The sequence below is a fragment of the Scophthalmus maximus genome, chromosome 17 (genome assembly GCF_022379125.1).
Source record: "Scophthalmus maximus strain ysfricsl-2021 chromosome 17, ASM2237912v1, whole genome shotgun sequence".
Taxonomy (NCBI): domain Eukaryota; kingdom Metazoa; phylum Chordata; class Actinopteri; order Pleuronectiformes; family Scophthalmidae; genus Scophthalmus; species Scophthalmus maximus.
In genome coordinates, this window is record NC_061531.1 from 16,557,681 (window position 1) to 16,585,114 (window position 27,434).

Consider the following 27,434-nt stretch of genomic DNA (forward strand, 5'->3'; position numbering starts at 1 on the left):
ATCACAGGCTGCAGCTCTTCAAACAGTTTAGCGCGTCTCCCCTCTTGAAGCGGTGACTTTCCAAACACGGTGCTGCTGCTGCTGTTGCACGATATGAAGTAATGAGAATGTACAAATTCATTTACATAATTGTTGTTTAATTGCAGCAGCCGAGGGCGATAAGGCTGCAGCAGCCCCTGCTGGTAAGTGCCTTGATGACATCTAATCTGAGCCCGCCGGCTGTGCTGCAGAAATCCAATTTATTTTTGGAGTTAGTCATACAGTAATCAGCTATAATACAGTTAAACTAGTCTAACTACTGAAAAACAAATGTTTTTTAATAAAAGCCTTCCCGTTAAGAGTTGTTTAATTCTCTGATACATTTTTCTCGCCACTCTCATTCCCAGAAACGAAGGGTAAGAAAAACCCACTGCCTCCGGTGTTTGTTTGTTTGTCCCGTAGATGTAAATGTCTCATCATCACCATCGTCGTCGTCGTCGTCCTCCTCCTCCTCATCATCACCATCATCATCATGATCATCATTGCCCTCCGCGAAATAATGTGTGTCTTTGCCCCCATTCAGAGAAGCCAGCAGAGGAGGAGGGTAAGACGTAAAAGACTGAAACAAACACAGAAGCAGTGAACTTCTGTGGTGATGGAACGGAGTGTGGAGATGCATGATCCCCCACTGTGCCGCTGCACGCACACACACACACAAAGACACACACAAAGACACACACACGCACGCACGCGCACGCACGCGCACACACACACGCACACACAAACACACACGATGGCAGTTCCTGTTCAGTGTGTTTTTTCAAATTTCTTTTATTAGCACCGACGACATGTTATAGGTTTATTTTAAGCACCAGATATGATAATTAAATTAGGTGTGAGGAGCAAAATAGAAGGTGTTTAATTTATGGCTAGGTGTCGTGCTGTATGTTTTTGCATAGCTGTATGTGTTTATTTGACTTTTCTTTTTCAGCTCAGGCCCACTTGGGCACAACACGGAATATGCAAAAAATAATCTTTCACGTTTGCACTTCAACTACCTGCGTAAAATTGTGAGGGTTTTGGCCCTTTATCACATTGAGAGAGAAACGAACACAAGTATTTTTTACTCATCGTTTCAGTTTTCAGCTTTTTTCATAAAAGGGTGACAAATTATTTTTGACTGACCGATCTAAACTCCATTGCCTTGGAGGACAAATACGCTGTAAAATTTTTTATGAGTCCAAACATCAAGTTGTGACGTAATTTTCTCGCAAATAAAGAAAATCTGCTTTCTTTGTAGCATCGCCACTGAGAGCTTGGACTAAATCATCAATAAAAATAAGGCACAAAGTTCAATAGAAAAAGGTAAAATGACTATGCTATAAGTCAAAAGTCCTGCATTCGATCCCTGACTCAAGAAGCAGTACATAAATATTTGCTGCAAATGTACCTTAAAATATGTGAAGGATATTCATAGACAGCAGAGTAATCCCTGTCAGTGTGATATTATATTATCGGCTCATTATTACACCGATGCATCTGTTTGCAGAGCGTAGCAGCAGAGGCGGTGCAGTATTTTCTCGCCGAGTACAGAAAAGACAATTACTTCACAATCGGCTAGTGGATGAGGTTCAGTGTGATCCTCCACCCGCTGCAGGTTGAGGAGATGAGGCCGTTTCGTACGCGTGAGAAACAGGTCTGAGGCCGATTGAGGTTGGCAGATTTTCTCCTTCTCATTTCAGCTTCCCGTGTGCCAGGAAAAAACCTTAACCTCTCAAGTCGAATCCATAGTTGAGGGTAATGCCTTCTGCCAAACGTTTGGGATGATTGTGCGTGGGTTCGGTATAGCCCCCAGCAGAGTGCGGCTACACGACGTGTGAGCGCGGCGTATATGCGCGTGTATGGATCAGGCGGTATTATTGTTATTACTATTGCATTGCGATATTGCATGTTTTTAATTTTGTCAGGCACGAGGAACACACACTATACATGTGTAGGTTTGTGGAGATTTCCCCCCCCCCCGCCAGAGGCTCCTGGAAAGTTACAAGTAACGAGTCCCCGGAGACCCGAATCTGTTCGGACGTACATTAATGTGTAGGGTCCCTTTGTGGATGTGTGCGGTTCAATTCACCGTGTAGGATTTGACATCAGCTCATACTTCGGAGCAAATGTAACAGAAGGTAATAGCAAGAGAGCGTGTGTGTGCGTATGTCAGTGTGTATGTGGAGCCGCTGTCAGTCATTCGAGATGAATTATGGCATAAACTTTATGTGGCTGACTGAGACTGATTAAATGTGCGTATGTGTCTGCAGGTGCAATTATGAGGCGGAGCGGTGAGTTATACCGCCACCGGAACTCCTCTCTGCTCAGATGTTGTCTCGGCCGGGGGAAGGAACAGTGGCGCCTTAGCGCCTCCCACCCTAATTTATGACGTCCAAATATCAAGGACAAAAAAAAAGCGGGAAGCAAGTGAATCTGACCTGAAAGTACGTGGCTGAAACACAACTTGAATCTGTCACAGCTCCTCTCGTATTTCAATGACGTCCCGAAAACGGGGCGCGTTGCCAACCGGCACAGTTCAGAGCGTTTCACAAACCCTCTGGTGCACAAAGAGGCCGAAAACACAACTGTGCCCCGGAGAGCCGACTTATAAAGTGGAACCATTAACATCTATAATATTCTGAAAACAGACACCATTGGACAGATTTCATTGCTGCGTTGCCCCGGGAATTATACACTATCTTAAATGGCCGCTGTTCCCCTTTTCACGTTACATCACTCTACGACACTTGTGGGTGGTGGCGCAGCTCGCCGCGGAGGGTCTGGGCACCGCCCGGGCTAAATCGTTCTGTAAATGTTTGTGTCCGTTGTGGCTTCACTCATCTGTTTGATGAAACACACGGATTCATTATCGCCAAAACGATCAATAGATCTCACCGAGGCCAGTTGCTGGTTCACCAAGGAAGCAAAGTGTTGTTCCGTCACACGTGTGTGTGTGTGTGTGTGTGTGTGCGTTTATGTGCGTTTATGTGCGTTTATGTGCGTATACTGTACGAGACAATAGATGTGCACCACCAACTGGTGTGGTCCAGTTACAGCTGCTTAACCATGTGCTTGTTCTTCATTAACAGATGTCCGGCCCGCCGTAGGTAAGCCCTTTGTCATTAGTGTGTGTGTGTGTGTGTGTGTGTGTGTGTTTGAGTGTGTGTGTGTGTGCGTGCGTGCGTGCGTGAAGATACTGTAGTTATATCACTGAGTAGGCTTTTACACTGTCTTTAATCTGATTTTTGCTGAACAGCTTTTTCATTCATAATAACACACACACACACACACACACACACACACACACACACACACACACACACACACGTCTCTGCAGTCTCGGGTGACCACATGAGTGGTATGGGAAGAGTTTTAACCCTTCACTGTCCACGAGATTAATTTCCATGTACCGACTCTCTTTTCATTCAGCGAACAATGAGCCTAGGGACGGTAAGCAAACAGGAGGCCACTGTCGCTGCTCCATTTTTCCCCCCTCAGCCTGCTTGTGCTCTCCGCTTGTTTTGTGTAAACCAACGTATGTGTTGGGGGCATCTGTCGGCGAATGTGATGGACTGAAACTCTTCCTACAGTATTTACAGTACTCACTGTAAATCACCTTTTCACGTGGCACGGAGAAAAGAATGTAATGGAAAAGCCTTTGTCGTCATTGTATTGTGCAAAATACAATGGAACTAAGAGTGTTGAGTGCTGGTTGGTGCATACAATTTAAGATGGGCATTTGAAGATGATCTTTTTTTGCAGTGATATATATATATATATATATATTATTAGGCTTGGCAAGCTCTGGACGTTGAGTGCATACATAATCACCAAATCACCTTTATTTTCGTAACAAACAAAAGTGACACCGCAGCAGATAGATGAGGTAAAACAAGAGGATGAAAGCAATGCAAAGACACAACTTAGAAGCAACTCGAATTCATCAGATGAAACAAGTTGACAGCCCAATAAATACATAAAATACAACTACAACAGACAACAGAGGGGCTCATGACAGCATCTTGCAGTAAAAAATAAAAAAGCTTTCAAAGTGATTAAAAGTAAAGTGGTTCGATTGGTTTCACCAAAGCATCCGAGAGAACGTTTGAATGTTTGAAATGTGAAATGAACTGATGACGTCTGGTTTATAAAACATAAGGGGATATATCCTCCCTGTACTTCTGTTGGGTATATATCCTGCTCGTGTTCTGATATGTGGACGTACTGTATCATACTACCGCTGGATTATATTACAGCTATTCCAATTCATCATTCATAAGCGAATTTGATTGAAGGAATTTGAGACAGCATGTGTCCTGGGCTCTGATGATAAATTGATGATACGCTGAATAAGTAATAACTGTGAAATTATATTACTATATATATTCTATGTATAGGACTGTAATTTATGAATGGAATGGGTAGATGTTACCATTCTAATTTAGCAACACCCAGTGTGAGGGTAGAATATTAGATGAGACCTCTTATTTAACAGATTTTTACGGAGTTCATGAATTTCGGATCTTTTCCCAGTCGTTTCCTTGGAAGGTTCCTTGCAGCAGCGATGTTATTTGGCAGTGATTTCAAGTAAAAATAAAGTATTCAATTGGTAAACAGCCAAATAATCAATTACAATTACATGGTGAGTTAGTGCGTCCACAATCCATCCAAAATTGCTGAAGCTTTTTTGCGCTGTTGAAATGTTCTTTAAGTGACGTTTCTCTGCAAATCAACAGCCGCGTCTAGAGTAGACTTCCCCAAATGAAATGGAAAATGTGTTAGCCATGAGGAGGGAAACAGATTTTGCCGATTTGATACACTTGTTAGCAGGATGATGCCGTTTTGTTTGTGCCTCCCAAAACTGTTACGAATGATGTTGCTATGGATTCCGACCAATTTGGTTATAGGGTTAGGGTCAACATGAGTTCTCGGTTAAGGTTGGGGAAACATTGTGGCTTGGGTTTGAATGACCATTTCATTCAGGTAAAATGACCTTCATCATTGTGGCTATAATCATAACCATTAAGTTAAGATTATAGGAACGAGTGTGATGAGAGAAACCAACTTTGTCGGCATTACCTCATCCCTACATGGACCTGAGGCTCTATGATAATTTCGACTGACTTTAACTTTTCTTCCGCTGTGAGAGGATTTTTGTCACGTGAACGTGAACATGAACAGTGACTTTCACTTAGTTTTTTTGAATGTGGGTTGTTACAAATCACCCAGAAATATGACGAGAGTTTGCACAGTCAATTAGTCCCAGTAGGCTTTTGTCCAAAATCCAAACATTCCCAGAGCCAAGGACAGTGTCTGGCGCTAATTTCACTTAGCAACCCTCGTCCCAACACAGCCAGTGTGCAATGTGACATAAATAAATAGGGAGTGCAAGCATTCAAAAGTGTCCCCTGGATACCGCTCCAGGACGGGCTTTGCCCACTTAGCATTCTAACTGAAACCTTTTAAATCATCCCGAACATCTGAACTTGGATCTGTCCTCAGGGGCACTTTTGATTAAAAGATCAAATTAACTGAGCCCATAAAAGCAGAGAGAGAGAGAGAGAGAGAGAGAGAGAGAGAGAGAGAGAGAGAGAGAGAGAGAGAGAGAGGGAGAGGAAGAGGCGCTGACAGCGGTGGCTCTCTGAATTTATGGCGGCGCATGACCTCAGTTGACACGTGACCCTGGATCCATTCCCTCAGCAACTGCTTTTCGTCCAATGGATGTCCACCCGGGGCGCCCCTCACTGTAATTGATTGGGTGGTCGGATGTGTTTACTTTTTGTTTTACGCCAATTGCTTGTTCATAAACACTTTCCAACGAAACTCACCAGTATGTCCGATTCACACTGTGTAAAGAAAAAACGAGAGAAACAATCTATGCAGCTCCTGACTTGAAAGTGATTTCTTTGAACCCGATGGTTGGAGATGTCACCAATTAACAGTTGCGTGTGGTTTCTCTGCAGAGGAGAAAAAGCTGCTCCTTTGTTGATTGGAGTCAGAGGAGTGTGTTTTTTTTGGAGTGTGAGCGCACGTTGATGCAACGTGTGAGTGTTCCTCACCTGAAGTCAGGATGATCATTGGGCCAATTAACGCTTGTGTTCCAACAGCACGGCACAATTACTGTACAGACTGACGTGTTCCCCCCGTTTCTCTCTCTCTTTTCTTTCCTTCCTCCCGCGACGCAGAGTTGCCCGCTGACGGTAAGAGAAATGAATACGTTAGCATTTGTCTGTGCGGCATATCAACTGACAAGCAAACGCCCCTCGCAGAGGTTACATCAATTTTACTTGCGAGGGGAAACAAGTGAACGGATAAAAGAGCTGCTCATCCTCTTCAGCGCCGAGATAAGAGTTGTGCGGCTTCAGCTGGCGTCCTGTCGGGGCGGGGCGGAGGATTGCAGAGTCGACAGTGATGTGACGTCTTCCCAGGTGATCTGAGGAGTTTCTCTATTCCCTGGGGCGAGTCGGGCGGGTCGCGGTCGCCTGTCGTTTAAATGGTTTAAACAGCGAAACAGCAAAGGCATTACGCAAACGCGCTGTACGGCTCTGCTTCGTGGAAAGACTGTTGCTCAGTGTCAGTGCTCTATAGCCACACTGTGCTCAGATTGTGGAATTTGGTGATTTGAAGTTTCCCAAAGCGACCAGCCAATGGGTATTTTCACTGTAGAGGCGACAGGGTTAAGAAGGCCGCTGTCTTGGTGGTTTGCTTGGTCACCGTGTCTCCTGTTTGTTTTTTCTCCTTCCCTGTTCTGTTTGTTGTGTCTTTATGTGATGCGTGAAACCACATTGTGTTTTTCCTGTTTTGATATATATATATATATATATATATATATATATCCTTCTGTAATCCCTCCATCTCTCCGCGCGTATCACAGAGCCGGTACCGGGGGAGGCTCCTCAGATGGCCGAGCTGACCGGCCTGTTTGTGTTGAAGCCGGAGAGCGTCACAGCAACAAAAGGTGATCTGCCATTGAAAAAAAAAAAAAAGCCTGAGTTATATCCAAAATGAGAGGAGCGTCCCACTTACTGCTGAAAAGTCTAGTTGGAATTCAGACAGTTAATCTCTTGTAATTAATCACTGCGTTCCATTAATGTTCCCGGCAGGCAAGGACATCACGTTTGTGACTAAAGTGGACTCCACAAACTTATTAAGGAAGCCGAACATGAAATGGCTGAAGGGGAAGTGGCTTGACCTTGGCAGCAAAGCCGGAAAGCACCTGCAGTTTAAAGAGACCTATGACAGGAACACCAAGGTGGGCACGTTCGTACTTTATGCGTGAGTTTGTTAAGTCGTACTAACAGCACGGCTCTGTGGATGGCAATGTCAATCTGAAGGTGTCGATCGATTGGTCCACCACTATGGACCAGACCATAGACTGTATGTAAACATCAACGACTAAAAAGTGAAGTCAAAACATTTTGATCGCCCTCTGGTGGCTTGGGGTAGTTGAGGTCATAAACCCCGCCCCCAAAATGTTAGAAGATGGGACATGGACCAAACTAAAGACAAAGTACACATCAAATAAAATGTTCCCTAAGATGGTTTCTGTGATTTGGGATAGTGCTTCAGCACACTGATGTGCTTGTATGCAAAATGACGTCACCAGAATATTTTGGCTTCATTTTAAAACAATGGTAGGAAGTAGAGACATGTCGTCCATCTTCATATACAGTAATTCAACCATTGGATGAATTGTCTTGACATTTTGCACAGACATGCATTGACCCCAGAGGATATACTGTATCCTTGTGTCTTTAATGATCCACTGACCTTTTCTCTACTGCCACCAACAGGTCAATCCCCCCCCCCCCCCCCCCCCCCCCAAAAAAAATCTTTTATTTAGGTTTTCATGGACTTTTAACTGAAGTTAAAAAGTTAGTCAACTCTGCTGTTATTTCAATACAATCCCATTTGACCACTTTAAAACAATGTCCAGTGTTATTGTTGTAAAAAAGCCTCTGAAAACCTCATTTACACCATTGCACTTGAGTTGTCCTTCAAAAAGCTCTAGGATATTCTAATACTACTATTTGTCTAGAATTTAATCAAAATGAGGGAAGAAAATTGGAATCAATAAACAAAGGACTTTTCCAGACAGCTAATAAAGTATAATTGAACAACTGTACAAATAATGAGTCTCACAATCAAAGTAATTTATTTTTACGATGGCACAATCAATATTTGTATTGTATATGGAACCCCATACGAAATAGACAAAAAAAACACAAACTGTCACTGAACTGTACGGTTTTGTAAACCAATTTCCTCTCCATCTCACAGCTTTGTGCATGCGTGTCTGTGTGTGTGTGTGTGTGTGATGTGTGTGTGAGTGTGTGTGTGTGAGGTAGTACACACACCGCCTCTCATCTTATAAATACACAAGACTATGCTTCACTTCACTCATTTTACATCTCTGTCTGTGACTTTACATTCTGGGACACACGCACACTTGTTATGCAGAAGATGGATGCACGACTTGTTGATAAAATTGCAGAATAAACAGTAACGTTTTAAATTTAGCTGAATTGTAAAAAACAACAACAAAAAAACCAATGAAAAAAACTGAAAACATTCATGAAGATGCAGAAAACGTTTTGTGGTCTCTGCATAGAGTTCCGTGCAGAATGTTTTTTTAAAAAAAAACATGAGGCAATGATGAATATGCATGCATATGTGATGAATATGTAATCAAACAAATTGCACTGACTGTCCAGCTGACTGAGCCGTTTTCAAATAATGTCCAATATCCCTCGTACGGCTTTATCAGCAAAACATTATCAGTCAGACGCTGTCGTCTGTTTACAGTGCGTGCATGTGTGAGCAGCACGTAGCGCATATATCAGTGCATGCTCTCTACGCGTGTGTGAGTGTGTATGTGTGTGTGTGAGTGTGTGTGTGTGTTCATTTGATTGTGTGTTGCTGGCCAAAACATCCCCTCTCTCTCTCTCTCTCTCTCTCTCTCTCTCTCTCTCTCTCCGTCAGATCTACACTTACGAGATGAGCATCATCAAAGTAGTGGATGGGGACGCAGGTGGCTACCGCTGCGAGGTCACCTCCAAAGACAAGTGCGACAGCTGCACATTCGACATCTCCGTGCAGGGTGGGTCCTGCGACAGACACTTAATCACATTATTGTCATCTTCCGTTCGGCGTATCCAGCGTTACCATGTGACCGGCTTTGTCAGCCAATAACTCAGCGAGTGCGATGCACATTAGGTCCTATCATTTAGTGGCCTAGCGGGGTCGTCAGTCCATTATTCCCTCGCCGCTCGCGCCCGCCGCGTAATGAATTAACCCAGCCGACTTCTCACCGGCCTTTTGTCCTCCTGTGTGGTTTCAGCTGTGGAAGAGGAGCAGCAGGACAACATCTTGGAGGCGTTTAAGCGATCGTGAGTGCCAGTGTTTTGGCGAGGGCCTGCTCACCATGTCGCCCGTCACACTGTCTCCCATATGCTCTTTGGTAGATCGCTGCCTGTGGGCATCTGTCAGTCCCAGCGAGTGTCTCCGTCCGTGTGTTTGTCTATCCCTCAGCCGCAGCTGACTCCGTACGAGTCCCACTGTCTGCCATCTTTCTCTTTCTGTCACGTCTCAGTGCGCCTGCCGCCTTGCTGGTTTGCCTCACCTGGAGTCCCTCGTGGTTTAGCGTCTTATGTATTTCATCACGTCTTGGTGACAGTCTCTCTGAAGGGATGTTTTCTTCTTTCTTTTTTTTATTTCACTCACAGTCTATTTCCGTCTGTTGTATCTGTGTATGCATGAGCTTTTTTTCTTCCCACTTTCAGCTGCTCTGTGCTGTATGTGTGCTTTGTGTCCATAAATCAGCTGACACCTTCGCACCGACACCTCGAGTCTCCATATTCGCAATTTGCGTCTAAAGATATAAGATGCTAAGACACAGGTAAGATGAGAGACACAACATGCGAAAAGACAGCACCATATTGTGCCTTGGACAGGGTTTCAGTGTGCGTATCTGAGGGAGAGAGGCGGAGGAAGGTCGGTCGGTCGGTGTGATGAATGAAAAGTGAAAAGTTGGTTAAAACTCAAATGGCATTGCCGGAGAGATAAATGATGAGTGTGTTAAGCACCTTTTGTGTGGAGGTCATGCAGCTGCAGCCTCCAGAAGTTTAAGTATGGAGGATCTCATGTGGTCCGACACAGGACTGTGATTCCCGACCAGGGATACTTGTACCCCACAAGGTGAAGCTATGAATAATGAAAGCAATGAATAAACAGATAAGAGTTATACATGAATAAATAAAATTGGGCAATAAAACAGCAATGGCTGAAAAGGTTTCAACGGCTAAAAGTAACGGATAAATATTTGAAAGACAACAAAAATCAAGGATAATGCTTGAAATAGATGTACGTGATATAAATATTTGAAAAATAAATGCAATGTCTAAGTCACGACTAGCAGATTAATAAATTTGAATGAATTGTTAGCCAAAAGAAACAGACAAAATAGGTACCAAAGAGTAAATGGTTGAAACAAACACTAAAAGTAATAGATGAAAGATTTAAATGGAAGGTAATGGATACACTTTTAAAAATATGTATCTAAGTAAAACAGATTCATTTTAATAGCAGATAGCAGACAGGGAAAGGTTGGATGTGTTAATCTAACAGATGAAGTAGATTGCTAAAAAGGATGTACAGTAAACGGCTGAAACAGATTCACCCTATAACATTTAACTCTAAAAATAATGAATAAATCATGAAAAGACGTAGCTCGCCAGGCCCAAATTGATAGCTAATAGAAGCACGACATAGACAGCTGTTTGAAAATGGTTGAAAGTGATGAGTGTTTCAATGGACAGTGGTATGGATGGATGAGCAGTTGAAAGAGCTAATCGGAGGGCTCGATCAGACAGGAGAGGTTGGGAACCGCTTGCCGAACACATCTGCTCTCCCCTGTTCACTTAGTATTCCTCGGGAGTTTTTCTAATTCCAGCCTTTAATGTGTGCCTCGTGTCTGAAATTGGCCGAGCTCTCCGTCTTACGCCCTGGGCACATGGGGCCGTATTTCTTTTTCCCTCTTTGCGTTGTTCTTCCACCGACTTGGTTGTCGCTGGAAAAAGGCTTCAAAGGGGGTAAAAGTATAAATTGTCCTGTGCACCGCATGATCATATCCTGAAACATATCTGGCGTGCACTCATAACGTGCCGCTGTATGACAAAATGATGCCATAATAAGGTAAAAACACCAAGTGGCGATCGAGTGAAGATGAGAGAGTCGGAGCCCCCCCCGGGAAAGTCTCTACTCCCACCGGGATGGCAATGGATAACACGGATGGATGTTATCCTTGGACGAGGCGCTCATCCATAGGACAAACGTGATCAGCTCCGAACGGCTTTGAATTTATTGGCATTTATATACCGCTCCTCCGAGGGGGGGGGGGTTCAATGAGCCTCAACCGTGCCCTGCAAAACACATTCTGTACTGTAGAGGAGCTGCCAAGATTGTCCACACAGTGGAGAACGACAAGCGATCGAGCATGTACACTTTTCATTGGCATGAGCCACATATAGTATTTGAGTACAAGAGGGTGGCTGATGACTTGAAGACCATGTGATCCCCCCCCCCCCCCCCCCCCCCCCCCCCCCCCCCCCCCCCCCTTCATCGGTTACAAACGTGCATGTGAGGAGTAAAAAAAAAAAGGCCTATGCGGACAAATTCCGTCCGATTTCCCCCCTTCTGTGCAGTTCTCATCTTATTATTCCGCATGAAACTGTCATTTTTTCCCCTCCCCTTTAATCTGAAGTGTGTACTTCGCATTCACGGCGACACACATAACATCACCTGTGGCGATATCCGTCCTAGAAGCGCTTCGGCCCTCTTTAGGAAAATGAAATAAAAAATTGCACAGTCAGATCGCATTTCAATCATAAAGAAGCTTTTCTTAGAGTCATTGAGAACTTCTATGTGAACCACGTCAGCCAAAATCAAAGGGGACGTACGGTATGTCGTCTGCTGCCGGGGGAGTTTTCATACGTGACGCTGATCACGATGAAATGTTATTTTCACGAGGGAGAGCCTGTTTTCAGATGTGTCATATCCCTTGTACCTTCTACGTTGCGCTTCCCGCCGATGTGTGGCCTACAAGATCCCGTTTGAACGCGCCGCCGCGTTCCTTCCTGCTCGTATCTGTCGTGTCTGTTGCTTACATGTTGCGCGCCTGTTGTGATTTCTGTCATCTGAATTGAGGGCATGATGGTAACTCTGTGTTCTCACACATGCTGTCTATCTGAACACTGGGTGAACAAAAGGGTAAGCTTCGACTGTAGGCACTATAGATTTTCTTTATTCTTTGAGAAGTCTGTTTTTTGCTCTTGTGTTTGCCCATGTTGTCTCTGTTGAGGTTATAATCGTGTCTTGTGATTTCCGTGCCTATTAATAGGTGGGTTCCTGCACTATTCAATTCGGGTCTCTAAACATACCGTGATAATCTCCCCAAATCATTTTTTTTGTTTTAACTCCAGCGGAGATGCAGATGAGGATGCCGGTGATCTTGACTTCAGCGCGCTGCTCAAGAAAAGGTACGGCCCATCTGCAATTTGGAGAGATGCATCTTTCGCCCTGAATTGTCTCAAATTGGTTTTTTTTAATCCACGATCACGCTGGAACACACCAGGCAGAAGAAGAAACAGGCCCCCAAAGAGGAAGTGGATGTTTGGGAAATCCTAAAGGGGGCCAACCCCTGTGACTACGAGAAGATCGCCTTCCAGTATGGCATCACGGACCTGAGGGGCATGCTGAAGAGGCTGAAGAAGATGAAGATGGAGTCCAAGAAGAGTGACGGTGAGGAGCGCGGAAAGAGACAGGGGAGGGGTTATGAGGCAAAAAGCAGACTGTGCGCTCAGACATGAAAGGGGAGCTCTCGGTGTTTAAAGGCCTCGGGGGACGAGTTATATAGCCGGGACGACAGGTGGAATGTGTGCGAGCATATGCTCGCTGCTGGTCGGCACTTAGGGATTATTCGACTATTAGAACAGCGGGTGGACTGCATTAACGGGATGCTTTATTAACAGGAGCTTTCCTCAGGAAGCTGGATTCGGCCTACTCAGTGGACAAGGGCAAGACGATCCAGCTCACCGTGGAGGTGGCCGACCCCGACGCTCCGGTCACGTGGCTGAAGAATGGACAGGAGATCAAACCATCAGCCAAGTGAGCCCATTACTGAAGTCTCTCTTTTCCCCAAAACGCTGTTACCAGTGAGTCCTGTCTGTGCTGCTGTAATTATTACCGTCATGTCTGAACTAACCACGACCCCTCGACTCCCTTATGGACTCGTCTCTTCTGTCAAGCCGTGATGTTCCGCCTGCAAACTTTCTGGTGAGCTCAGTTCCGAGGGGTGTTATTTGGTTATTAGCGTGGGTTAAGGAGTTAAGGTTTCAATTTATCTCCCTATAGTATAGTTTTGAGTCTTCTTCAATACAGCATGATGTTCATTACGTAAAATGTGGTCTCATTTAGAGTCAAATAGACGATACGATTGGAGTGTCAGCACATAATGATTGACAGCTGGTATCTTCCAATCGGTGCATGGTTGTACCCCCCCCATCCTACATCTGCTTCCAAAAGAACAACAACAAGATGGCGCTGGTCAAAATTTGAAATTCAAATCTTCAAAATGACAGTTCGCAAAACCAATGGGTGAGGTCACGGTGCGTTACCACTTGGTCACGAGTTATTAGTCACCAGCTTATTGCTGCTGCTTGTGAAATACTGTTAATGCAGCCTCACAGGTGGACGACCTCGTTTGACCTCAGTTATTTTTTTATCTTCAGGAGCTTGATTGCTTTGATTGTAACATAATGCCACGTGTTTGATGTAAAGTTATGAGGTCGTAATGTTCTAATGTGTTTGCGGGAGCATTGGATAACAGCTAGTAACTGGTTGCACTACAGTCAAGTACAGTGGCTGTTCAAAAAAGACATTACATGTGGACCAAAATCCACAGTAGTACTGTAAATGATTTATTTAGTAGTCCTTAGGAACAGCTCTGACTCTGGTTTATGACGAACAGAAGATAGAATGTTGGTTTTGAGCGTCTTCAGCTTGCTGAGCTCGCTCCAGTGTCACACCCCCCCCCCCCCCCCCCCTTCAAATGCTTCTTTTTGCTGTTTCATTGAGGAGAGTACAGCTGTTGCAATTGGCTTTTTTTTTTTTTCAATGACTCCACCATCTGCCATTTTTTAAGGCGCCTCATGCTGTTCATTGAAAGCGAGGCAGGCCCTCTTCCTGTTTTGATTAAGACAGTAACTATGGCAGAGGGGACTTTTCCTGCCCCTGAATGGAGCCTCGCGGGAGGCGCTGCCAGGCTGCGCACTGTGACCATGGAGCAAATCCAATGTTCCCGGTTACAGACTTAGAGACAGTGGTATTATGACTTTTTCCTTCCCTAAAATGTGCATAGAGACCCCTTTGTTTCATTTCAAATAAACTACTGCGGGATGGATGAACATTTAGGATGACAGACTATGAATAGGGTACAGAAAATCATGCCGCATATATTTTATGACTTATGCTAAGATCGAGTGTTTCTACCATTTAGTTTTTGAAACATCACAATCTCGTCATCGCTCCACACAAGCTTTCGCCTCGTCAGAGGACGTTTAATTTACCTGCTTCATGTGCGCCGCAGTTTATTTGTCTTTTCCGTAGTAAATTCTCGCTATTTCGATTTTCATTGATACTGCAACTTTTCAGCCTCAGACAAGGTTTTTTTTTCTGGCATTTCTCCTCAGCAGTTGAGGATAAAGTAGCTGTCAACTAAGCTTATTTTGTGTACGTCGCTTATGTAAAGAGAAGACCTACATATGTTTCCGAAGAGCACACAAACACGGACGCCCCCCGACAACAGCATTCATTTACAGACACTCACGTAGAACGGCACTCAGTCGAGTGCAGGCCTCTGCCAAGGCCAAACAATCTGGAATCGGCACCCACATTGTACACACTCATAAATATCAGCCCGCTAAATATGATTTTTAATCTAGATCTGTGTATTTATTCCCTGAATTCCCCTCAATCGGCCCCTTCCTACATTTAATGGGTCCTTCCCAGGCCCGAGCCCCGAGCCAGTGCAATCCAGTTGACAAACACAACTTCCTTAGCCGAGGTTGATTATGAAATTAGTGTTATTTTGATCATAAACTACTCAAATTAAAAAAAAAAGCTATTGTAGCTCAGCCCCGGAGCAGGTAACGTTCAGTTTCAAACAGTTTTTTTTTTTAAAATGACACTCACTACTCGAGGCAGTTTTCACCTTGAGTCGAGTCTGGCGATGTGAAAGATGGTAAAACTCGTAACCATGGTAATCGCTCTCTCCTCATTACCTACGACGTGTTTGCGCAGCGACCGAAATGTATGTTTGCGCGTGCGTGCGTGTGTGTGTGTGTGTGTGTGTGTATGTATATGCACAACTATGTGTGGATTCTTTGTCTTGGACTGTGAGTCACTCTCTCGTCTTCAGGCCCTTTGTGTCTGATTTGCAGAAAGCAGTTATCCCCCCCCTCCTCCCTCTCTCTCTCTCTCTCTCTCTCTCTGTCCCTCTCCTCATTCGGTTTCATCCTCCTCGTATAACCCCCCCCCCCATCATCATCATCATCCCTGTGTGTCCCAGGTATGTGTTCGAGAGCGTGGGCAACAAGCGGACGCTCACTATCAACAAGTGCAACCTTTCGGATGACGCAGCGTACGAGTGCGTGGTCGGGGAGGAGAAGAGCTTCACGGAGGTTTTCGTCAAAGGTACATGAGTCAGTGTCTTTGGAGGAAGCCTTTCTTTCAGCAAGGGGGAGGGTTTTTTTTCTTCTTTTTTCTCTCCTCTGCTTCTGTTTGGCGAAGGCTGCCGTTTGAGCGTTGAGAGGCGTGACAGCTCTGTTCCCTCCTCGTGCTCCGTGTTTGTCATCTATTTATTGCGACTGCTTTCATGGCACACGGCGGCACGCTGCGCTCTGTTGTCTGCTCGCTCATCTTTTAATGGCGTGAAAGTTTTCATGTTTGGGATTATTGTCACGTGTCATTGTCGTCGCGCCGTACGTATTAACGTGCCGTCTTGTGTCCCGGAGTTTCACGGAATTGCGCGTTGTCAAAGGACAGATTTTTGATATTGTTTAACTGAAATATTCATATTTTGTGATCATATTTGATTAGTTTGAGTTTCATATTTCATACCAAAGAAGCACGAGTGTTCCGTGTTTCCTGTAGTTGTATGGGAGTTTATTGGACAAATATATAATAATATATAATATCACTGTGCTACAACTTTTTGGGTAATAGTTTTAATAAATATTATATTATATTACATTGACATGTGAGTGAGCAGGGCCTACAGTATGCTAACAAACAAACTGCTTCACACATATCATATGGTTATTGAGTCTTTTTTTGTGTGTTTTGATGGATGTAATTGGCTCTTCTGCAGCTATATTAATCCCGCGCTTTACTCCGCGTGCTCACCGCTGCCCAATCCTGCTTCCACATTATGCGAGGCTGTGTGCAAGAGATCGAAGGTCGCCACCGCCGGCACTGCTCCCGCGCAGCTGCAGTCTTGAAGCCTGTGTGTGTCTGTGTGTCCATAAACGTATCACTCATGTCGCCTGTTTGCAAACATCTACGTCAGTACTTTTTATTGCTGATTGGTCTCGACATCTCCCGGGGGGCAGTGGCGAGCTCGGTAGATGACAGCGAGCCAGAGTTAGCAGTCACAGCACTCAGACGTGGAGTATTTAGACAAGCGCTTGGGCCTTTTTCCTGAAGTCATGCTAACAACCGAATCATGGATAAATAAATAAATATATAGGGTAAATGCGAGGCGACGGCCGGCAGATAAAATCGATTGCCACGTCGAAAACGTGCGGTAAAGTGTGGGACGATTTCTGCGGCGTGTGCAGGAGCTTTCTGGAGTCTCTGCTAGTTGCTTTCTCCAACCACATTGCACGACTTCAGGAAGTCACTGCACCCGAGCAAGGAAATAAGTACTGCAGGTGCTGGTCGGCGGCCTTGTCACCTTTGGATGAGCCTGGCTAGCCCGCTTTCAAAAAATACATACATATATATGTATGTATGTATGTATGTATGTATGTATGTATGTATATATATGTAAAGCAGTAGTTGTTCGAAAGCACTTTTTGTTTTAAAAAGAAGAAAACATTTCACAAAGTTATGCATTCAGGCCACATCAGAGCTGAAGGAAAACATGGCTCTCTGTGCGTGTATCCGCTCTTATTTTTCTCGTGTAAAACCACTGCTTTCTTTCTTGTCTTAGTCGCGTCTCCTCCGTCGTGTATTCCTGAGGGGAACTGAATTCCCCTTAGTTGTTTTTTTTATTTTTTTTATTTTTTTAATAACGCAGAAAAGCCCTGAATTACTCCGAAGAGCTCATCTCACCCAGAAAACTTCCGTGAGGCCCGGCCGTCAAATTGTGCACGTGTCTGTGAGTCGGCGGGCAGCCTGGGCTCCTCCATCTGAGGTCGGGGAGAATTGAGACGTCCGGCGGGGGGGACGGGGGGGATGGGGGCGACGGTGACAAATGGCCGAGGCTAGCAGAGCATCCGGCGTGGCAGCATGTGGCTACACAGCGTGACTCACACGCCGCCCCGGGAGACTGGAAGCACCTTGCACCTTGCACAAGACAGGTGTGGTTGGTGGCACCGATCAGAGCTTCAGGAGCGTATTATGCCGTTATTCAACTCCATAAAAAGACAGCTCGCATATGTTCTGCGTGTTGGGAACAGCAGTGCGCCGCCCACCACCCGCCACCCAGCCACGGAGGGGCGGAAATACCAGACATTTTATTAAATCACATTAATGCCGCAGCTATTAGGGCCGGACACAACGGTGGAAATCAATATCACAGAATTAAAATGAGTATTTTTCCAATAAAAATTAACAAACTGATGCTGTGACTAATGGCGCTTTGGGTGATTATGATTGATGGAGATATTAAATTGACCGTGTTTCATTGTCTTGCATTGCTTGAGAAACAAACCCCCCAAACGCAATTACCTAATTTTGCTAGTTTTTTTTAATTACAGATTTCTTAAAGTCAATACTGGGACAGGAACCATGGCTGGTATATTGCAATGCACAGTATATCCACCAGCACTAGCAACTCATTTTAATAAGTTAAACTGTGTTCGACTGTACAGACATTTAAGTGGAAACCAAAACTTTGCATGTGACAGAATTTAGCCCGAGGCTCAAACATTTACTGTCCTGGTTGTTTAGTCAGGTCCTGTATGAAAACATTACTCACTCTGCTCAAGTGCTGATTCCTTCCAGCTCTGTTTGTCCCACGTGCACCATGCTTTTTTTCTTCTTTTTTTTTGAATCCTCGGCTCATGTTCCTGGTCATCATAACTCTGGTGGTTTAGATCAGACGTGTGCAGTGGGTGACTCAATGCCTAAGGCCTTTCTGTTTCTCCACAGAGCCGCCGATCACCATCACCAAGCCGCTGGACGACGTCCTCACCGTGGTCGGTGAGAAGGTGGAGTTTGAGGTGGAAGTTTCAGAGGAAGGCGCCAACGTGAAATGGTGAGCCGGCAGTGCGCCCAGGGGTTTGTTGGTACGACTCCAAATGTCGCCAGTGGTGCGCTGAAGGGGTCAACACAGCATTTGTGCTTGTGTGTTTTCTCCCTCCTCAGGATGAAAGATGGGGTTGAGTTGACCAGAGAGACTGCAGGTTCAAAGTACAGGATTAAGAAAGCTGGGAAGAAGCACATTTTGATCATAAATGAAGCCACCAAGGAGGATATCGGGATGTACTACGCCTTCACCAATGGTGGGGAGTCGAAGGCAGAGCTGGAGGTTGAAGGTAAAAAACCTAGTGTTTGTTCTGTATTTTAATGCAGAACTACCTGTCACAAATCATATTGAAAAAATATTGACTTAAAAAACGTTCAAAAAGAAAAAACAACTGCGAGAAATGGACACCAAACAACCTAAATATCTGTATTGAGTCAACATATTCTAAAAACTAAGGAAATATCGTGTAAAATAAAATGCTTCAACATGTCATCTGAGGTGTGCAAAAAAATAAAATACCCTTATACATCCAAAGTAAAGTCTAAATGCTGCTGAAGCAGAAAGTTACTGACATCAGCTGGTGTATGAAGTTTACAGACATGGTTCTCCAATAAGGATCATGAGGAAAATTTACACATCAGCGCATCTTGATGTTGTCCCACTTTGACAAGCATGAAAAGCAATAAATTAGTCATTACTCATGTCATAATTAATATTACTTCATTAATCCCTTGTATCAGTTGTTCCGTCACCCTATTCGTCATGCTACTTTGCTTTTGCACCTCCAAAAACTGACGGCTGGGCCTCATCTTTCGCCACGCACATACAGTATCGGGCTTGCACGTCTCAGTTGCCGCAAACCTTCAAGCCAGACGAATCTCCTGAATTGATTAGAAAACATCTGTCTGTCTTCCAAACTGGACTCGCCAGGCAGAGTTATGGTGCACCAGGTGGCCAATATGAACATAGTGCCGCAGCCTGAATGGCGGCTTGTACGAGTTGCATCCCCCGACATCGTGGAGATAAAGGCCTCAACATTGCAGTGTCCCGCTGCGTGTCATACTGTGGCTGAAAGGACAAAGACTGGAGGGAAATTGCTGCGATTTTTCCCGGCAGATAGAAGCTCCCAAAGTAGGCAAACAAATGGCGCGTTAGCGATAATATGGCAACGATCCCTTCGCAATTAGTTGATTTAACAATAACAAAAGAAGGTACGTTTTGAGGAATGGTCTGCATCATTGGAAATGCATAACTGGATTTTTTGGCCAGGAGTTACATGAAATCATCAGTCTTGTATAATGCTACAGCCAGCAACCTTCTTAGCTCAGCATAGCACAAAGGCCGACGATGGGGAAATGGACAGCCACACAGGCCTAGCCCGCTGAAAAGAACACACACATGCCACTTTTACAATTAGTTTTTGTCCTGATAAACACAAGAGACATAACATGTTCGTTCATTCATGAACTTGGGAGGAGCTGTTTGTAGATTATGTCACTTTGGACATGGCAGAGCCAGCTGTTTACCCGTTTCCAGTCTTTGTGCTAAGATACGTTAAGTTAATCTAATGAACATGGGAGCGGCTCCAAGAAAGTGAGAAAGTGTACTTTCCCAACATGTTAAATTATCCCTTGAAATAGAAGAATTACAAGTGCAAAATATGTGAAACTTAAATTTGAATTAGGTAATCACCTGCCGAAGCAATACATATTGATCTATGTTGGTGTTTTTTTGGTTTGACGTTGCTATAGATAAGGAGCTGCAGGTTCTGCAGAGCATTGCCGACCTGACAGTGAAGTCTGCCGAACAGGCTGTGTTCAAGTGCGAGGTGTCCGACGAAAAAGTGACGGGGAAGTGGTTCAAGGACGGCGTCGAAGTCCAGCCCAGCGATCGCATCAAAATAACGCACATCGGAAGGTAATTATATCAGACGGCTGTGGGTCCGTGGTCCCAACGCCGGGAAGCATTTTGCTTTGAACTCTCTGTCCTGGCCGTCACACACACACACACACACACACACACACACACACACACACACACACACACACACACAAACACACATACACACACACACACACACACACACACACACACACACACACACACACACAGCTGCAGGCACACAAACACATGCAGACGTGCGTACACACAGACTCACAACTATCACAATGAGCAGTGACTGTCACATTGCTTGGTTATTACTAAAGGGTTTTTCTTAGTCATTTGACCCATTTTTGGGATTCTGTAAAGCTCTACACACACACACACATGCGCGCGCACACACACACACACACACACACACCCCTGGGGTCCGGGGTTTCTCTCAGTAATCCCTCTGTCAGAGCCCCCTGTGGCAGGAGGCGACAGCGGTCACACAAGGTGAAAGCCATCTTGTGTGTTTCTCACTCGGCGACGTTGCCTGGTGGAGCATGTTGCCGGGGCAACCGTCTCTTTTTGCACAATTGCGGGTCACAACAAAATGTTGTCTCCTCGCTCACATCTGGCAACACGTCCCCAGGACCCACAAGCTGACAATTGATGACGTGAAGTCTTCGGACGCCGGAGATTACACTTTCGTCCCCGACGGCTACGCGCTGTCTCTCTCCGCAAAACTCAACTTCCTGGGTGAGAGCAACACACACACGCACACACACACACACACACACACACACACACACACACACACACACACACACACACACACACACACACACACACACACACACACACACACACACACACACACACACACACACACACACACACACACAATCAAAATTAGAAGCATCTGATGCATTTTCTGGATACGAACTAACCATGTCAGAATTTTAATAAGGCTGATTTGTATATTTTTCTCCTCCAGAGATCAAGATTGAATACGTTCCCCGACAAGGTGAGGGGGTTCTGATGTAAAACTTCATCGCCTTGCTCTGTGTAAACGCCACGACAACGCCGTCTCCTAGCAATTCTGCTGTTGGAATTGACTCGTATAGACGAGTAATAACAATGCGACAGTTGAGCCGCAGAACAGCTACTGACAATATCAGATTCAATTTTTTTATTTTTAATGTTTACCCTGTAGCTTTAACACTCTGCCACTGTAAAAACCTGCGAGAGGAAAAAAAACATCCACTGCCTCCCGACTAAGCAGATTTAGGTTCGGAGTTTGTTTTGAAAGGATTTGTCAAAGATAATATTGTTTCAGTACTTCAGGTAAGGACGTGTTTTGCACTGTAGGTATCTTTACACAAGCATAGAAGTGTTTGTGCATGAAACAAGCACCTGGATGAAAGAAAAGGAAAAAGGTTTTAACTTTAAAACGTCGGAAATCTGTAAAAAAAACCAAAAAACAATTTAACAGCGGGATGAAAAGCAGTGATTTCTTTTTGGTGAAAAGTTTCCCCCTCTAACCACGTGATGAATATATCGGAGGTGCCCTCTGTCCTACTTTCAACACGCTCGACGGCGACGTCACCGCGTGCCGACATGCCCCGTGGTACGCTCTGACATCACTGCGGCGGGGTCAGTGGTTAAATCACTGTCCCAGCTGCTGTCGAGCTGCTGCGGGAGTCACTTCCCCCTCACTATTGAGCAATCTGCTCGTGGAACGTACAGCGAGACCGCGGCACTAGGTTTCCCTCTTTGAACAAGTGAAGTATGCATGACACAGTTTTTAATCTTCAGCCACGATGCTGCTCCAAATGTAAATGCTAAGTGCCATTTCCGTTTCCTGCCCGGGTCGAGTCAAGTGTTCCCATCAGAGGAAATAATCGGATCTAACACGTTGACCGATAGCACAGAATGTCATATCGGCGCCCTTGTCTCAAATCGTGTTGTTCTTTTCTCTTTCTCCTCTGACGAAAGATCCGCCCAAAATCCACCTGGACACCAGCGGCACCGGCAACAAGAACACGATCACCGTGGTGGCCGGGAACAAACTTCGCCTCGACGTGGAGATCACGGGGGAGCCGGCCCCGACCGTGTGCTGGATGAAGGGAGACAAGGTGGGGAGAAACCCCCCCCCCCCCCCCAAAAGAACAGATAGGACGCTTACCACTCGCCTTCATAAACTCTCTACCTTTGTGCATCAAGCACGATGCAGCGGTTAGTCACTAGAACAGGGACAAAGGAGGAGTGAAACATGACCGGAGAGTGGGGAGGTTGAATCGGCTGTGCCGTCATCGTGCAGCACCCGTCTTCTTCAGCAGTGTCTCTCTCGCTCTCACACAGGTGGTGGCTGAGGCCGAGGGACGGGTCCGCGTGGAGACCAGGAAGACCCTGAGCAGCTTTGTCATAGAGGGGGCGGAGAGAGGCGACGAGGGCCTTTACCACATCGCCGTGAATAATCCTGCCGGAGAAGACAAGGCGGACCTCTTCATCAGGGTCGTGGGTCGGTGGCTTGTTCTGACCAGTTCTTTCGCCTGCCGTGGGCCACTCCGTGTGTTCAAGCATGTCAACATGAGCGCTAAATATTTGAATTGGAGTGTTCAGACTTTCGGGGGCAGCCATTGTTCTTCATTTAGTTTCACATCATTAAATGAAACATCTAATCTTGAATCTAGATCATCCGTCACAGTCTGTTTTTATTGTTGTGGGGAAAAAAAAAGCTAATGGTTGTGTGTTAATGCAGTGAGACTTACCCTGAAATCTTGACAGCGCTACGTGGATACTTATGAATGCAGGCAAGATGTTCAATGTTAGCAAGTTTCAAGTCTCTTATTTCGATTTAATTAATTCGATTTTCTTTAATTGTGAACTGACAAAAAAAAAAAAATATATATATATATATATATATATATATATATATTTACGATTTACCATCCAATAACTATTCCACGATTTGGCTCAGATAGAAGCAGATATCTAATTCACTGTCACATGACCATTAACTAATGGATTGAATGAAAAACATAAAATATCTATAGCACTACAGAATGCTTTAAAAAAAATTGCAATATTAACCACACCGTTATTTGACAGTGAAGTAGACATGGACAAATAAGACAAAGAAAAAGTCCAAATTATTTGATTTGGTCAAAAGAAGCAATACGAACATGAGGTTTCCTCAGTCGTGACTCTGCAGTTGACCTATGTTTGCTTTCTTACGTACATAAAACACTTCCTCACTCATACCCACGACTTCTCCCGTTCCTCTCTCCATTTTCATCCGTCCTCTCTTTCCATTTGCGATTTGCAACCTGCCCCTCCAGATGTGCCCAATCCCCCCGAGAATGTCAAATGCTCGTCAGTTGGCGAGGACTGTGCCACGATCGCATGGGACCCTCCCGCGTTTGACGGCGGAGTTCCCATTAAAGGTGCCCATGGAACACACACACACACACACACACACACACACACACACACACACACAGCGTCTAATGTTCTAATGTTCACATCTGATGCCTTCCTCCCGGGAGAAAAAAACAGCAGTTTTGGAAGGCAGCGCGCAATGCTGTTGAACCTCGAACGCTGAGCCGTTTTTAATGACTCCGCCGCGTGTTGCCATTGCTTCCTCCAGGGTACCTGATGGAGAAGAAGAAGGTTGGCTCGGCCAGATGGACCAAGCTCAACTTTGACGTTTACGAGTCCACCACGTATGAGGCCAAGAAGATGATCGAAGGCGTGCGTTACGAGATGAGGGTGTTCGCAGTCAACGGCATCGGCGTCTCTCAGCCCAGTGCGAACTCAGAGCCCTTCATGCCCATCGGTGCGTCGCCATTTGTCATTAGCAGAAGGGTTAATTAACAGAGGGGGTTGTTTTTTTTCTACACAATGCTCGTCGAGGCAGCGTAACCTGCCTCCCATCCAATTTACACCGGGTATTAGCGTATTAATTAGCTGCTGTCTCTCTCTCAGCCGCCACCAGCGAGCCCACCCGTCTCGTGGTGGACGATGTGACAGACACTACCTGTGCACTCAAGTGGCTTCCTCCGGAGAAAATCGGAGCGGGCGGCATCGACGGTTACATCATCGAGTACTGCAAAGAAGGAGGTAAATAGATGCAGAAGTATGTACTACTGAATGCGGAGCTTTTATCGAGGGCATTAAACTGATTTGGTAGTGAAAAATCTATTTGGTTGATGTTCAATTCCAGTATACGTTTATGTCTTTTTAGGTGTAAAGAACCCTCTAAGCCAGCGAATAATGTTCTAGCCTGATTCTTCAATATTGCAAAGCCATTCATACAAACAGTTAACTGACTATTCGCGAAGCAACAATTGTCCTTAGTAATGAGTATCTCATACACCTGGTTCTAGACGAATCTCTCAGCATTATCCCGTTATCTTTGCATTGGATCCTTGGTTTTCTGATCTTCTGCTTCATTGCTCAGCCCCTTTCTCTTCTTCTGATCTGACCCCTGACCCCTCAGGGGACCAGTGGGTGCAGGCTAATGCGGCGCCAGTGGCAAAGAACCAGTACAGGGTGAAGGACCTCCCAGTCGGGGAGAAGATGCTGTTCAGAGTGGTGGCCGTCAACGTCGCGGGCCGCAGCCCGCCCGCCACGACCGCCCAGGCCGTCACTATCAGAGAGATCATGGGTCAGAAAGTCTCTATTATTCACAGAAATTCATCTGAGATACTTCATAATCAAAAATGGATCGTTGTGCTCTTGGTGGAAGATGTGGAAATGCGAAATATCTACTAAATCCACATCTGTTGAAGCTGTAACAGGGTCCCAGTCTGGTACTGACGTGCTATTGTTAACTATGTTCAGCGACTGTTAAAGGATCGTGCTGCTTGATGCAAAACAAGAAATGTCCAATTATGAAGCTTGAGTCTTAGTCAAAACAAAATCACTGTAAATCTTCTCATGGATTATTTATTATAACCATGTACTGCATTTTTAAAAAGAAACAATTCCACTATGCATTTTCACATCTCAGTCATTTATACTTCTGGTACACACACACTCGCTCATGAACATAACGTACTATATGTACGTGCTGTACATTTTATATATCTAATCTCCCCAACAACGCCCACGTGTCCACAGTTTGTACTTAACGTTTCCTTCGCTGTCCCTCCCGTGTCAACCACCCAGAGACTCCAAAGATCCGCCTGCCGCGCCAACTGAGAACCAAACTCATCAGGGTTGTGGGCGAGAAGCTGAACCTGGTCATCCCCTTCCAGGTTAGTGGCGACGTGGCCGAGCTCCGGCTTCTTCTTTGTTTCTCAACCAACATGCAGAGGAGGTTTGATGACTAGATAGCAGAGTTAATCAGTTCTGCTTGAAGACGACTAGGTCGCCTTCACACTGACCTTGCACTGTACCTAAGGACGATATCAGCTTCTGAAGCATTGAAAAAAACCAAACTTTTAAGTGAAAGTAACTCCATGTTCCATCACAAGGGAGGTTTTCATGTGGTCTCTGGAGTGGCTCCTTCAAAAGAACTCAAGCGAGACAATAGGACAGACGATGCATTTGTTTAAAACAGTCTGTTTTAAGTTTGGGTTGCCCATAGTGTTGTGTAACCTCTGAACGCACTTCGCTTGTGCATTTTTGATAGAGAAAATAAGACATCCCTCTGGGCAGGTATCTGATAGGGAAGGTCTTATGTTGTCTCCTTCTGGTGAACGCGATACCTCAGTTACGCTTTGAGGGAATTTCTTCAAATGTTCACTTGAACTCAAGGATGAATTTATTTGGATGACCTGACTTTGGCGGACACAGGTCACAGTCACTTTGACCTCACAAAACAATGATTTTGGCCATATACCTCAAGAATTCCTAAGCTACTTATCTTACAATGAACTCAATACCTTTCATTAAATTCCTTCCTTTAATACTCTTCTACAAAACTCCAACTTGACTGTTTGGCGAAAGCATACAACCGCGATTTGCATCCAATGCAAATCTAATCTGTAAACGTTGCTTGGCCACAAGGAGCATCACGGCATTTGACAGTTGACTTGCAAATTTATCGTGATGGTGAAAAGAAGCTAACCCTAAGTGGCTATGGGGAAGCTATTGTCATTGCTAAATAAAAACAGACAAGGAGAAAAAGCGAGACTCCGTTCGGAGGGGACTTTTGAAGAAGCAGATGAAAAGCCTGCTCTGACACAGAGGATGCGACATGCGGTTCTCCTGGGAGAAAAGAGCTCCCGCGGTTCTGCGGACAGACTCTATCCCGACGGCTGTTTCCTCACTGACGGAATACGTTTTCTTGTTGAAGCCGAGACAACAGCATTTTGTGCCAGGTCACAGCCAAAACATGAGAAACTGTAAATTTCTAAAGTAAAAGTAGTCAATAGTCAATAGATTGACTTGCCTCCTGATCCTCACAGAGTCGTTTCTTTGAAATCAATCCTCTTTGAAAACATTTCTTTCCTCGTTACGATTCTTTTTTTCCATCGCTTCGACTGCAGGGTAAACCTCGCCCCGTCGTGACCTGGTTCAAAGACGGCGCTCCCCTGGACGGCAAGACGATAGGAACCCGTACCAGTGAGGTGGACTCCATCCTCTTCATCCGCTCGGCGGAGAGGGACCACTCGGGAAAGTACACACTGTCCGTTCAGATTGAGAACGTGTCGGACAGCGCTGACATTTACATTCAGATTGTAGGTCAGTCCCATTACCGACTCCCTCCCCGCTTCCACCTATAGAGACGTATGCTCCTGTCGCATGTTCTCTCATTAGGATTATAACACCGCACATGGTTCACACTTCGCAAGGTGCACGGTTTTATAACGCGTTTGCAAGGGGATGATGGCTCGAACCCCCAAATCTGTGACATGTCACAAGTTCAAATTTGATGATAATTCCTAATTTCATACCGCTAAGGATCTGTGACTTTAAGTAGCGAATCATCAAAGCGCTGATTCCGCCCTCGCACGTAATCCTTGCTCCGGCACTGCACACTGTGGCCGCCAGCTCATTCCTCAGC

At 45.2% G+C, this 27,434-nt stretch overlaps 1 protein-coding gene across 16 annotated transcripts in view; it reads left to right on the top strand.

Moving 5' to 3' along the window:
* The window catches only part of mybpc2a (myosin binding protein Ca), a 44,059-nt gene that overhangs the window by 12,177 nt on the left and 4,448 nt on the right, over positions 1-27,434 (top strand). The window contains exons 2-28 of one of the 16 annotated variants that reach the window (XM_035616116.2): positions 147-182; positions 387-395; positions 563-583; positions 3,111-3,128; positions 3,451-3,471; positions 6,207-6,221; positions 6,896-6,979; positions 7,125-7,273; positions 9,004-9,121; positions 9,362-9,410; positions 12,501-12,557; positions 12,653-12,819; positions 13,050-13,185; positions 15,647-15,771; positions 18,454-18,559; positions 18,670-18,839; positions 20,302-20,467; positions 21,069-21,175; positions 21,414-21,443; positions 22,415-22,554; positions 22,781-22,940; positions 23,761-23,865; positions 24,069-24,257; positions 24,407-24,541; positions 24,921-25,088; positions 25,592-25,680; positions 26,917-27,112. In XM_035616116.2, coding sequence (XP_035472009.1) covers positions 147-182; positions 387-395; positions 563-583; positions 3,111-3,128; positions 3,451-3,471; positions 6,207-6,221; positions 6,896-6,979; positions 7,125-7,273; positions 9,004-9,121; positions 9,362-9,410; positions 12,501-12,557; positions 12,653-12,819; positions 13,050-13,185; positions 15,647-15,771; positions 18,454-18,559; positions 18,670-18,839; positions 20,302-20,467; positions 21,069-21,175; positions 21,414-21,443; positions 22,415-22,554; positions 22,781-22,940; positions 23,761-23,865; positions 24,069-24,257; positions 24,407-24,541; positions 24,921-25,088; positions 25,592-25,680; positions 26,917-27,112 — 2,766 coding nt within the window. The remainder of the gene's footprint in view (positions 1-146; positions 183-386; positions 396-562; positions 584-3,110; positions 3,129-3,450; positions 3,472-6,206; positions 6,222-6,895; positions 6,980-7,124; positions 7,274-9,003; positions 9,122-9,361; positions 9,411-12,500; positions 12,558-12,652; positions 12,820-13,049; positions 13,186-15,646; positions 15,772-18,453; positions 18,560-18,669; positions 18,840-20,301; positions 20,468-21,068; positions 21,176-21,413; positions 21,444-22,414; positions 22,555-22,780; positions 22,941-23,760; positions 23,866-24,068; positions 24,258-24,406; positions 24,542-24,920; positions 25,089-25,591; positions 25,681-26,916; positions 27,113-27,434) is intronic. The other 15 variants (XM_035616117.2, XM_035616118.2, XM_035616119.2 and 12 more) reach the window with 15 other exon arrangements.